This window comes from Epinephelus fuscoguttatus, linkage group LG3 (genome assembly GCF_011397635.1).
Source record: "Epinephelus fuscoguttatus linkage group LG3, E.fuscoguttatus.final_Chr_v1".
Taxonomy (NCBI): domain Eukaryota; kingdom Metazoa; phylum Chordata; class Actinopteri; order Perciformes; family Serranidae; genus Epinephelus; species Epinephelus fuscoguttatus.
The window spans coordinates 2,874,868-2,889,050 of record NC_064754.1 but is presented as its reverse complement, the minus strand read 5'-3'; the positions used below and the strand labels follow the sequence as shown (position 1 = coordinate 2,889,050).

Below are 14,183 nucleotides of genomic sequence, written 5' to 3'. Positions count from 1 at the left end.
ATCCACGCTGATAAAGAGACGGGACAGGTTTCACTTTAGAGACGTTTCCTGACGTCCTCCGTTCGTTAACGTCACCGCACAAACAAACAGCAAGTACACAAACTGGTCCAGGGTCATTTAAGACTCTGTGAAACCCTGCTGACACCAGTTACAATGCTAAATAACAGTAATTTAAAGAGCAGAACAGACACCAGGGAGAATTTAGATTTAAATCCAAGTCATAAAACTGTATTTTTAACTGTTTCCAGCATCATTTAAAGACAGATTTGCAGGGTTTGTCCTCCCAGAATACTCTATATCCCACAGACCAGAGAGTACATAAATGATTGTGTTAATTCTGAGTAAAGTGTGCCATTGTTATATTTTTAATTGGCAGAATATAATTTATTATGTTACACAGAAATGATGATAAACCTGACCTATATCTGTGTGCTTTGTGTTCAGGAAGATAAATTCATACAGCTTATGAAAAGGACAACAAAATGAGCAAAGATAACAACTGCTGTGTAATATATTAGTAATTTTACAAGGGGTGGTGAAAGTGGACAAAAATATTAGTAATATATAGAACAGACAAACTAAACACTGGCTTTGGATGGGGACGTTTGTGTTTTTACTTCACCTAAAGGCCACTGTAGGGAGGAGAGAGCAGAGGGGTCTTAAGTTAGTTGCATTCTGCAGTTTCACCACTAGATGCCACTAAATCTTAAACACTGCTCCTTTAAATGTCTGAACAGAAGCAGCCGTAGAGAACATTGAAATGCAATTTATCTAAAGTTGTCAAAACTTGAATCAGAAACCATCCAAAGAACAAGTAAATCTGAGCAAACATTCAGCGCCACCTTCTGGTACTTGTTGCTGTGAACACAGTTTGTGTCCAAATAGTTTGTTCTTTCTGAAACAACCGACGTCAAAGCTTGTAGTTTGTACTGATTCTTGTATTGTTACATACTTTGTAAAGAAAAGAGCGTCGTCTTTGCTGATATCTCTGTGATTACGCTCAGGCTGCTGTGTGCAAATCCACATTTCCAGGATCAGTGTTTATGAAGCTTTTTACAGCGCAGATTATTTCGAGACATTTTAGAAGCTCTGGCTCTGCAGACTTTCATGTCGGCTCGTGTGAAAACAAATCTGGAGTGCAAATCACAAACAGATGAGCAAGTTCCATGAGAAGGCGGCGGGTTCGAGGGTCCGAGGCTCAGCCGAGGGAGTATGAATGAGACTTTTAATTGGCAGTGACGGCAACAACTGGCCGACTTCTTCTGCAGCGCGATTATGAAACATTCAGGCCTCTAACGTCACGTGAGTGGAGGCTGAAACTCTGAGTCAAATGATAATGTGGCACAAAATTGGAGAGTTAAAAAACAGTATCAAACATGAAAAATGAATCAGTTTCAGGATGTGGACATTTCCTCCATGACAAAAGATTTGTAAAGATGCTGACAGCTGTTATCGTCTGGATGCTTTGATATCAACATTGAACAGTGAAAGTACGTCTGAAATTTACTGATGGAAATTAATCAAATATTTAAAATCTGATCAAACCTAAAGATATTTTCATCAAAAGACAAAATCAGGTGACAAATTAACTCAAAATGATCAAAATTCAGCAACTTTTGATCATTCAGAGTGGAAAATTATTTCTGCCACTCATCAGTGTTTGTTACTGATCGTTTTGACTGATCATAATTTAACATGTGTTATAATAATTATGAGGGGAAAAAACAATAAGGAAAACATGCTTCCATATTTTTATTCGAATGTTTGTTGCATATTCTCAAGAATAGCTCAGTTTATCACCTCTTGTGTCGCAGTTTCAGAGCTACTTCCTGTCTCCAAACACTCTCAAACTCCTCCTGATGTTGTCACATGATGCACACTACATGGCCAAAAGTATGTGGACACCAGAAAATTAAACTCATATGTGAAAGTTGAATCTTTGATTTCAAAACTTTGTGCATCAATCTACAGCTGCCTGAACCATGTATTTATGCACACTGTGCTCATGATTTATTTTCAGAGCATACAACATTTGGTGTATGACGGTCTGATAGACTGAGTGTGCAGGAGTCTCACTGATGTGTGCAGCACATCACCAAGTTTTATCTGTAAAAGTACAAAAGTATTAGCATCAAAGTATACCTAAATGAGCAAAACTAAAAGTACTCATCGTGCAGGGGGGCCTATTTCAGAATATTCTACATGATATTACAGGATTAGAGTTACTGATGTGTTAATGTGTTCATCACGTTAATGCTACAGCTGTTTGATCCACTTTACTGTCACTCAGTTAATCTATAATAATGCATCAATATTAATTTATTATATTTTGTATTTATAACCTGAAACCAGTAGCTTCAGATTGAGAAATGAATGTAGTGCAGTTAAAAGAACAATTTTTGTCTCTGAGATGTGAAATAAAAGTATAAAGTATCATAAAACTGAAAATACTCTTAACAGTCAGCATATGTGAACATGAGCTCTTCTCTCTCAAAGCCAGAAACCAGAGAACGAAGTGTCAAACTTGTGATGTCATAGGGTATAAAGTCTGGAGCTGCTCGTTACAGCTATGGTTATAGCTCTGATTAATCGGACTACTGTCCTTGTACCAGTATACATCCATTTCAGCTGCTTATCCGAAGCCGTGTCACGGGGGCAGCAGGCTGAGCAAAGCACCCCAGACGTCCCTCTCCTCAGCAACGCTTCCCAGCTCCTCCTGGAGGACCCCGAGGTGTTCCCAGGCCGGATGAGATACGTAATCCCTCCAGTGTGTTCTGTGGGGCCTCCTACCAGTGGGACGAACACCTCCAACAGGAGGATCCTGATCAGATGCCTGAACCACCTCAACTAACCTCTTTTAACGCGAAGGTGCAGCGGCTCTACTCCTCCCCCTATCCCTAACTGTGCGTTTACACCGGGTGTGAATGAAGCGAATTATTTGCGAGTAACGCACGAGTTTGGACGCCGGACCATTTTGTTAATTTGCGTTATCGCGTCAGTCGCGCGAGTAGCGAGCCCGCCCATTTTCACTAGATAACAACATCTGGCCCTCCATTCTCTCTTCAACCATGGCTGAGATAACCACCATCGCTGCTTTGTACCTGCTCTGGAGGTCCCAAATGTGTCAGAGGGCCAAACGCCATTGTTTTTGGGTTCACCCTATCCTGCAGAAGCGCATCCAGCTCGGCGAGTTTCACCACCTGCTCCAGGAACTCCGTCTGGATGATAGCCACTTTCAGCGGTACTTCAGGCTGACTGGGGCCCAGTTTGAGGACCTGTTGGCGAGGCTTGGCGCCAGGATCTCCCGGCAGGACACCAACTACAGGCGCTCCATTTCAGCTGCGGAGCGCCTGTCCATCTGTCTCCGCTGAGTAGCAGTTTATTGTTGTGTCAACAACTGGACGTCAGGGCGTCAAGACGTCACATCGGGAGAATCTCAACGCTGATTGGCTTTCGCGGCACAGCGTCACCCAAATTCACCTCAAAAGTTCAATATTTTCAACTCGAGCGATGAGGTGATGGACGCGAATTTTGTGGCTATCGCGCCACGCCTACGCATCTATCGCGTCTAATCGCATCTTTGCATTGACTTTGTATGTAATCTCGACGCGTGAATTTGCGAATTCGTGCTCGGTGTGAACGCACAGTAAGGCTGAGCCCAGACACCTTACAGAGGAAACTCATTTCGGCCACTTGTATCCACAATCTCATTCTTTCAGTCACTACCCAGAGCTCATGGCCATAGGTGAGGGTTGGGACGTAGATGGACCAGGAAATCGAAAGCTTCGCCTTCCGGCTCAGCTCCCTCTTCACCATGACGATCCGGCGCAGCGTCCACATTACTGCAGAAGCTGCACCAAACTACCCTCATTGTGAACAAGACCACGAGATACTTGAACTCCCTCGCTTGAGGCAGTAACTCCTTCCGAATCCAGTATACAGTATATGATTTATTGAGCCAAGTATGTGCGACTCCTCTACGATAGGTGGAGATATGCCCCCTTTCAGCTTGTTAGTATTGGACCTTTTTCCTGTTGACCTATTACGTCACAGACCAAACAATGGACAAACAAGTTAGCTATGGTTAGCTAGCAGCTAACTGCTACCATGGTGGACAACTTTACAGCTCTGTACATTTGGTCCGTCCAAAAAGTCACGGCTCTGGATGTAGATTTCTCCATGTTGGTACCGGCTTCTTCTTCTTCTGTTTCTTGACCAGTTTGGGTCTGATTGACTGTATACATGCAAGAGTCACATGATCTGTGTGTGTTAGTCTGACTTTGAGAAATTTGATTTGGTGTAATTTCAGTCAGACTAACATGTTTACATGGATTAAAAGTCTGGTTTTAGCAGGACTAACAAAATAAGTTGACTTTCTCTGATGTCATATCAACGTATTGAATGACTTGGAGCCTGATTTCGTGGATCCACGGCTTGTTTTTCTTTTGTCTTCTTTATACCCTAATGATCTTTATTTTATTGTAGTGTTCTCAGTTCTGAAACCGAACATATACTCAGAACATTCCCCTGACTGCTCTCAGTGTACTCTAGAACGTTGGTTCCCAATTGGTCCAGCCACGGGTCCAGATTTCTCTTAGTCATTAACTGACGGTCCACACAGTTTAATTTATTCAGCGTCATACTTGCATTTGGCATTTGGCCACGTCCTCGAGCTAGTTTGCGTTGTCTGTCCAGTCGTCACTCCCTCTACAGAAGGAAACTGCATTTCAAAATAAAGCTCTGAGCTGGAAATTCACTGTGCTTAAAAAACAAAACAAAAAAACATTGTGTTTTTACAAACTTGACACGTTTGTGAGTCACTTGAGGTCCATTCAGAGTGGACCCTTGACCCACCAGCTGGGAGCCGCTGATCTAAACATCGTTCACCTCTCATTATCTATGGAGCAGCTCCAGACTTTTTTCCCTGTGACATCACATATTTAAGTTGTAGCACTCTAGTTTCTAGATTTTAGAGAGAGCTGTTAATGCTTACTAATGTTTGTTTGACTGTCTCTAATGTGCAGTACCTAAAGTTACTTTCTACCATCGCTCTCAGGAAACCACTGAACTAATCTCTAAGATTTAATCATGTGTTGGAGCATTAAGATTTGAGACTCTAACTTCAGTGGCACTAACAGGATAAAACTGTGTCCACATACTTTTGGCCATATACTGTGTCTCTATACGTGGCCTCACGCTGACTCCTGCTGGTCGCATCAGAGCAGTGCATGTAACTGTGAAGTGATTTGAGTCCACAAAGAAGTGTGTACTTGAACGTCCTTCAGTAGAAATACCTCTCATGTGCATCTACATTCTGCCAGCAGTGAAGGAGGAAGTATTTAGTTACTTTACTTAAATAAAAGTACTAATACCACACTGTGAAAATACAATGATTCTTACTTTTACTGAACATTTTCAATGCAGGACTTTTACTTTTAAGTATAACCAGTAAAATGCAGTTAAAGTTATTAAATATATATATATGATGTCACGAGATGATTCTGACTCATGCATTAATATATAAGCAGGATTTTGCTGCTGTGCTTGGTTGAGGTGGAGCTCATTTTGAACTATTAACTAATGATTGTTTTCTTTATTAACTGCGTCCACTAGTTAATAGACTAATCAGGAATAATTGACTTATTAAAAAAACGTGTTTCTGTAAACTCTTAAGTGGGAAAGTCCAATATTTCTGAGATATAGAAGAATAATGTTTGAAGAATTTGTTGTTAAGTGAATGTACTTTCCACCACTGCAAAAACATTTCTCACATAATTTACTGTCAGATCATAAAGATTCTGTCAGGAATGCACAATAATAAACTTTCATGTCTTTATGTTTCTCTACAATCAGAGTAACATGTAATAAACACAAGTGGAACGTCACACTGAAGTTTAAACATCTTAAACATCAACATTTACACACGAGACATGAAGTTGACGGCGTCTGTAACAACTTTCAAACAGTTTATTTCTCATTTTTCCATGTATGAAGTTTCAGTGATGCAGCAAAGATGAAAACAGGAGTGAAAATCTAAGACTGAGTCCGTGTGGCCTCCATCACAAACATCCCTTTAAACCAACAGAAGATTTTTCAGCACCGACCTCAGATTAAACAAACAGGATATTAACTGTTTATAACAAACAAAAAATTATCAACCTAAAGAAAAAAACAAAAAGGATTTATCCCTAAAACAGAGCGAGTGGCAGGCGACTAAAAAAACATTTAAGATTACAGTTGTATTTTTTTTTTTAATGTTTAAACCTTTATTGGCAACATCAACGTGCTTGAAATGTTCATGTTTTTTTTTATTTTTTTATTTATCACCATTATTTATATGTAAACACAACACGGTCTCACTGAATTTCATGAAATGAGCCAAAACTCTGAAATGCAAAATTAATGAAATACAATACAAATCATGTTAAGATTACTTATCCTCACCATGGAACACATTATCTGATAAAAACACAACCCTGACACGTTTCCACACGTTCAAAATATGAAACTATAACAGCGAAAGAAACTTTTTTTTAAGGGTTAAAGTTCTATTGAAAGAAGCTATTCTTCATGACTTCTATTGAACATGCACCAAAAACTGTAGATTTTATTGTGTAACTGTATAAAAATTCAAATATGCAAGTGGTCAAACTTAACCAGTAATACATACACTAGCATGCACAGAGGAGATTATTTGCATTCGCAAGACATTTCACTCATTTCATTAAATTTTGAGACCAGCTTTGAAAAAAGACCTTTAATAAAGCTTTAAAGAGCTTTTAATAAAATCTGATCTACATGCAAAGAGCGAGGGCAGAAGAAGAAGAAGAAGAAGAAGAGGAGATCAGATCACACGTCATGCAAACACGTCACAAGTCTTCCGCTTCAGGTAGAAAAGTCTTTTTGCAGAGCGTCAGTAAATAAAGCCGGCAGTGTACTAAACACTGAGTACAGCAGCTTTTAGCGGTTAAACAGCCATTCTGTTTTTATCCTCCTTGGCTTCGCTTCTTCCCAAAGAGAGCTGGAGTATAAAGAAGTGAACGTCCAAAGCAGACGAGCTGCGTTCAGTACGACACAACATCACTGTGTTTGGTTTACAAAATCATTTACAGTCTTGTCTCTGCTCATTCTGCCCTGATGGAGCTCGTTTTTAGGAAATCTTACAGGAGTAGAAACACAACAATATGTACTTTCTTTGTACAGAATTATTAAAAACTAAAAGTCGAAGTGAGAGTCTGAGTTCAACAATCAGTGGCTTTACAGTTAATTTTCACAAAGCAGACGTAAAGTGGAAACAGACAAGCATTTTTAATTATTATGACGGAAATGCTGATTGCACGATGTCATGGCTGTAGAATAATGACACCATCTGCATTTAGATTGGTTCCCTATAAACTTCGCTTTCACTGTGCAGTGCTGTTTTCCAGCGCGTACGATCCTCCAGTAAAATGAAGGCTTTTACATCACAAAGGAAGCGTGTCGACCACTGTACACAACCAAAACAGGAAGAGGATGGTGCTTTCGTTTCCCCCAGTAGCTTTAGCAGCATTTCAAACAAAGACTTTAAGTTTAGTGCCGTTAGAACCACAGAATCGCAGTCAGGTGCGCCCTGCCAACTGCGCCCCATTTACACTATCGCACCGCCTCGCCATTTTGTATATGAGGTACGATCGCAGAATGGGGGGAGCTGTCTCGTCTTTAACCCGCCATGGGACGCAGTAACAGCGCTGAAACAGTATCTATATAAATAGGACCGCCTGTGAGATGGGGTCATGGCCGGCACAGGTGTGACATTTTAAAGACGTCATGTGTGCCGCCCACTGCTGAGAGATTTAGCTCGTAGCAGTTAGTGGCTAACTCAAAGAAGAACGGTGGCTGTGAATGTCCGTTACTTGGCAAAACAATGAGCTCCTCCGAGCAGAGGACAAGACCAGCCGCCATACCAAAGGGACGGTAAATAATTGTTACTGACACGTTAATGCCATTGTTACTGTTTAGAAAGCGCTGCTGACATGTATGTTTTATGTCAAACGAGAGACTGGCGCTGTTGTGTTACACGTCACATCGAGCTGCGATGCAGTGTATCATCACACACTGGAGCGCAATGATGATGCACCTGGGGCACACTTAGACATGGGGTGGGATCAGAGAGGATGGATTATTACAGGTGAGTGCATTAAACGCTGTGACAATTATGCCTTATCATGTTCACTCTAACCTGTTTAATCACACAGCTCTCCCCGCCATGACGCACTGACAGTTTGGGAACGCCGCAGGAAGTTTTCCTCAGAGGAAACTTGTTGTCTGCGATGGAAATTATCTTCAGACTTTGGTTCGGAACCTGAAAAGTCTCGATCACATCATGTTGTTCATCGCAGCGTCACATACACCTATGTTATAATTAAAAACTGTGAGCATGCGGGCGACATTTGGCTTGCCTTGTTTAAAAAATGAAAAACCTAACGTGCAGCCGTTACCCTGCTTACTCAGTGTTGCGGATGGATTCACCAAAAAGGACAGACAGTCCAGAAAGAGTTACAAGCGGAGCGAGAATTTTTGAGAGATTGGCAAATTTTTTTTCGTGGCATTGTGTGAATTGTTTTAATGCGTCCCGTCTCCAACGTGTAGAAGCTGTGTCTAATAATTCATCTAGACAACATGTTAAAGAACTGTCCGACAACATCACCCCAGTCAGACACTGCTGAAGGAACAGATACCTGCTGCCTTCTTCTAAAGATTCACCGGTGTAAAGTTAGGGTTTAATTTATGCTCCATGTTAGACACAGAAACTGATCCTTCTGTCCGGACTCTGCGTTAATTTCATCTATATCTGTGCACGTTTTCTGAGCGCTTACAGACACGGATGAAGTGGTGCTTGGTGGAAATGAGGCTTATCGGTAACTCTTCCTCAGTTCTCCGCAGCGATTATCCCCAGTAGCAGAAATGGTGAACAGTGATGCAACCAAAGTAACGTTGGGAAACAAAGCACGGCACATCCTGCGGTCGTTGGTCGTCTCTAAGGAAAACAGAAAGTGATCCGATTGTCTTTGCGACAACTTAGAAAAGCTAGGAAGGGGAAAACTTGTCTATTTCCACTTTAATGAGAATTAGCGAAATTTCTGCAGGTTTACTAATTTAATTTTCTTCAGATTTACAGAAAATATAAAACCCTTGACAAGCGTTTCGTGGCTGAATTCAAACGGCAACAAGTCGGATTTTATTCCACAAAGCTGAGAGTTTTATGTGTTGAGATTTCTGCAGTGAATCTACAAACGTGTGTGAAGCAGTTTTCATAGAGTACTCTCAAACAGTAGTCGCTCGTCCCTGACAGTATGCTGCGTTCATGTCATGTCAGAGTTATGTAATAAGTCACTTCCGACTTGTAAATAAAGTTCACGTCAATATCTACATTGTTATTACAACTTAACACAAAAGTGCCCAAAAAAAAAAGCAAATATGAGCGCTTATGTAAGCCAAAGTCTGTCCTTTAAAAACATGTAGTGCCCAATCTCCCTCTTTATTTCTGACAAAATGTAGCCGAACACGACTGTGAAATGAAGCAGATCTTCAAGTGTAAATAATGCAACACTCCAGTAAGATAAATGCATTCAATAATACAGTTACATCTCGAAAATAAAGACACAGATTTTTACCTGTAATTCAACTGCATGTCATTAAATTCTTGTTGGCACTTCATGCTGTGTTTGTGTTGTTCTGAAATCAAGTAACATCACCGCTAACTACACTCACCCACTAAAGTTCACTCTCTGTAAGATAGACTCCTTTGATTCTCCACAGAAAAAAAACCCAATGACACCAAAATAAATATAAAAAACCCACATACCTTGAAAAACCAGTAAAACATACAGAACACATACACACTCAAAGACACACACACACTCCAGCTTTCCTCCACCAAACTGAAACCGTCGCTCTGCGTTAAAAAGCCGTCCGTCAGCTTTTAAAGTGCGACGAGTCACAGAGAGTTCCTGTTCGATAATACGTGGTGAGAGTTTGGCTTCAGAAGGCTCGGGGGGGAGGGAGGGTGAGGAGGGAGGGAGGCGGGGGGAGGAGGGGAGATTCACAGAGAAAATACTTTCGTTGAGCGTTTTGATGGACGACGTCTTCAAGCAGATCTTCAGTAAATGGAGGAAGAAAAAATAAACTTGTCAGACGTCCACCACCATCTTTTTGTGAATGTCTAATCCACCAACGACCTGGAGGAGATAAAAGGAAGTGAGAATCATTTTGTGATTTCACGTTTTTATAGCGCTCATTAAAGTCCTACTGAGCAACAGGGAGAGTAAACAGACAAGTTCAGAGCTGCACCAGTCAAGCTAAAGACAGTGTTGGCTGATGGTCCACCTCTTTGGTTCACACTGAAATATCTCAACAAATATTGTATTGAATGCAATTAAATATTTTTCAAACATTAGTGATGCCCAGAGAATCAATCCTATCGACTTTGGTGATCCTCCTCCACTGCAGCGATAGTTCTGGCAGTTACAGAGAAGCAGACGGTGGCCAGCTTCTGAGTCCTTCACTGTGCCTCTGTCTCCTCTCTGAACCTGGCGGCTCTGCAGAGCTTTGTTGTACCTGGTTTACCTGGTTTATCGTCCACAGAACGAGGCTGCACGCCCACATTTTCACAACAAAATAGAACAGGCTGCAGTGAGAGTCTCTCTCCATGGGATATTTAAAAATAGCAGCTTTGTGCATTTAGTCCTTCTCAGGCAAGCTCAGGGGTTTAGAGTTGCTGTAGCCCACAGGAACAACGCTCTATGGAGCCTTTTAGCTGTTTTAGCTCCTAGTTTTGGTTTCATGGCACATTTATTGTCTTGCTTCTCTCTCAGCAAATTAATCTTTTCGCTTCTATGTTTGTAGCTGGAGCCAGCAGCTGCTTTCAGCGACAAGAGGTCGAAACAAGAATACATGTTTTGTAAGAGCTTGTTTTGGCTTGTGACCTTCATCGCGGTCTCACATGAAGAAGTTTTGACCTCTTCAGACTTTTTCCTCTCAGGGCGCCTTTAAAGGAGGTAAAGTTGTTCCAGAAATCTAAACTCTGTCTTGAAGCTGTGTTTTCAGACTAAAGCTCTCTGGTTAGTGCACAGGAGATGTAGAAGAAGGTGGTGAAGCTGAATCTTCGTCGATACTCACCGCACAGAACTCCTCAAAGGATATCCTGCCGTCGCCGTCCTTGTCTGCGTTGATGATGGTCTTGTCGACGATCTGTTGGAGTTGGGTGTCCTTCAGGTTGTTTCCCACCATCATCTTGAGGACCTGGAAGAGCTCACCGTTGGATATGTAGCCGTCTTTGTCCATGTCGTAGATCCTGAAGGCAACTGAGGTCAGAGAGGCGACAAGAGGAATGATGTCAGCGTTTATTTTACAAGGTGCGTTTGGGTCGAAGCACTTTAAAGGGCAATGTACACAAATATGTACCAACAGGTGATCAATGTGGATATTTAAGTTTAAGTTTAAGTCTACATCCTAAACAAAACAAAAAAAAGCTCTTGCTGCGATCTAGATGTTTAAATTTGGACACCTGAATTAAACCCCAGAACAGGGAAACTCAACTTGCTTTGCTCGGGGGCCATTTGACAGGAGGCCGGGGGCCAATTAATAAACAAACATTAATAATTAATATATAAATAATTAGCCCAGACCTCTGTCGGGTGGTGCTGGGGATACAGCCTTTTTTTTTAATGAACAAGCTCTGTTCTGATGCTTTTTATGCACTCTGGCACCTTATTTACCTTAAAGTACTGAAACATTCCCCCATTCCCCTGTCACTGCTCAGATGTGGCCCACAGGCTGCAGGTTAAGTATCACTGCCCTGCACTAACCCTCTATTTCTATTGTGAAGTCTGAAGAAGAGCTTCACTGAAGTTAATTCCAGCTTATTTTAGGCATTATTGTGTGTTTGACGCTGAAACAGGAACCTCTTCTGTTAAATCTGCGCTCATTTTGATGTTAAGATTCCAGTTTCTTTAAAACCATGACTGCTGATTTCTTCCATCCTTATTCAGCTGTTGCTCAGAGGGATCTTTGTCTGGTTGAATCATCATACAGTGTTTTGTTCTCTATGTACAAAACAAACCCTTCATACTGAACAACATCTAATTGTAAAGAGGACTTTCCACAACCTGAAAGTCAAACACCATTCAAACATAAAGAGGAGTCAACTTTTTAACGGTAAAGTACATAACTGATTAATAATGATAAAAAAGCATTAGAGATGTGGTGACACCTGATGTTTGTTGGACACTTACAACGTAACTTCTGCTCCTTGTCACCTTTGACGCTGAACTGGGAGACTCCTTCGATGAATTCTGCCGAAGGACACACAAACATCATGGGTTAACAGCAGGTAAGATATTAAACTTGCTGCTACATAATAAATGTAATTTGTAAACAGGAAATTACCCACTGTGATGCAAATAATTACAAGATGACCCAGCAACCACTAAAACACGTTGACTTTGTTGACACGTATGGATTCAACTGACAGTTTTTGACATACTATACTATGACTTTTTTCGACATGCTATACTATGACTTTTTTGACAACTATACTATGACTTTTTTCGACATACTATACTATGACTTTTTTCGACTTACTATACTATGACTTTTTTGACATACTATACTATGACTTTTTTCGACATACTATACTATGACTTTTTTCGACTTACTATACTATAACTTTTTCGACATACTATACTATAACTTTTTCGACATACTATACTATGACTTTTTTCCACATACTATACTATGACTTTTTTCGACTTACTATACTATAACTTTTTCGACATACTATACTATGACTTTTTTGACATACTATACTATGACTTTTTTCGACATACTATACTATGACTTTTTTCGACATACTATACTATGACTTTTTTCGACTTACTATACTATAACTTTTTCGACATACTATACTATGACTTTTTTCCACATACTATATACTATGACTTTTTTCGACATACTATACTATAACTTTTTCGACATACTATACTATGACTTTTTTCCACATACTATATACTATGACTTTTTTCGACATACTATACTATGACTTTTTTCGACTTACTATACTATAACTTTTTCGACATACTATACTATGACTTTTTTGACATACTATACTATGACTTTTTTGACATACTATACTATGACTTTTTTCGACATACTATACTATGACTTTTTTCGACTTACTATACTATGACTTTTTCGACATACTATGACTTTTTTCAACTTACTATACTATGACTTTTTCGACATACTATACTATGACTTTTTTCATCTTACTATACTATGACTTTTTCGACATACTATACTATGACTTTTCAACTTACTATGACTTTTTTCGACATACTATATACTATGACTTTTTCGACATACTATACTATGACTTTTCAACTTACTATGACTTTTTTCGACATACTATATACTATGGCTTTTTTCCACATGCTATACTATGACTTTTTTCGACTTACTATACTATGACTTTTTTTCCACATACTATATACTATGACTTTTTTCCACATGCTATACTATGACTTTTTTCCACATACTATATACTATGGCTTTTTTCGACATACTATACTATGACTTTTTTCGACTTACTATACTATGACTTTTTCGACATACTATACTATGACTTTTTTCCACATACTATACTATGACTTTTTTCGACTTACTATACTATGACTTTTTTCCACATACTATACTATGACTTTTTTCCACATACTATACTATGACTTTTTTCGACTTACTATACTATGACTTTTTCGACATACTATACTATGACTTTTTTCGACTTACTATACTATAACTTTTTCGACATACTATACTATGACTTTTTTCGACTTACTATACTATAACTTTTTCGACATACTATACTATGACTTTTTTCCACATACTATATACTATGACTTTTTTCGACTTACTATACTATGACTTTTTCGACATACTATGACTTTTTTCAACTTACTATACTATGATGACTTTTTCGACATACTATACTATGACTTTTTTCATCTTACTATACTATGACTTTTTCGACATACTATACTATGACTTTTTTCGACTTACTATACTATGACTTTTTCGACATACTATACTATGACTTTTCAACTTACTATGACTTTTTTCGACATACTATATACTATGGCTTTTTCCAC

General features: G+C 39.6%; 1 protein-coding gene across 1 annotated transcript in view; it reads right to left on the bottom strand.

The window, feature by feature from the left end:
- Positions 1–5,947: 5,947 nt before the first annotated feature.
- The window catches only part of ppp3r1b (protein phosphatase 3 (formerly 2B), regulatory s1ubunit B, alpha isoform, b), a 51,185-nt gene continuing 42,949 nt past the window's right edge, over positions 5,948–14,183 (bottom strand). The window contains exons 4-6 of the mRNA XM_049572576.1: positions 12,273–12,332; positions 11,158–11,342; positions 5,948–10,217 (exon numbers count right to left, since the gene is read on the bottom strand). Of these exons, the coding sequence (XP_049428533.1) occupies positions 10,170–10,217; positions 11,158–11,342; positions 12,273–12,332 (293 nt within the window). The 3' untranslated portion in view covers positions 5,948–10,169. The remainder of the gene's footprint in view (positions 10,218–11,157; positions 11,343–12,272; positions 12,333–14,183) is intronic.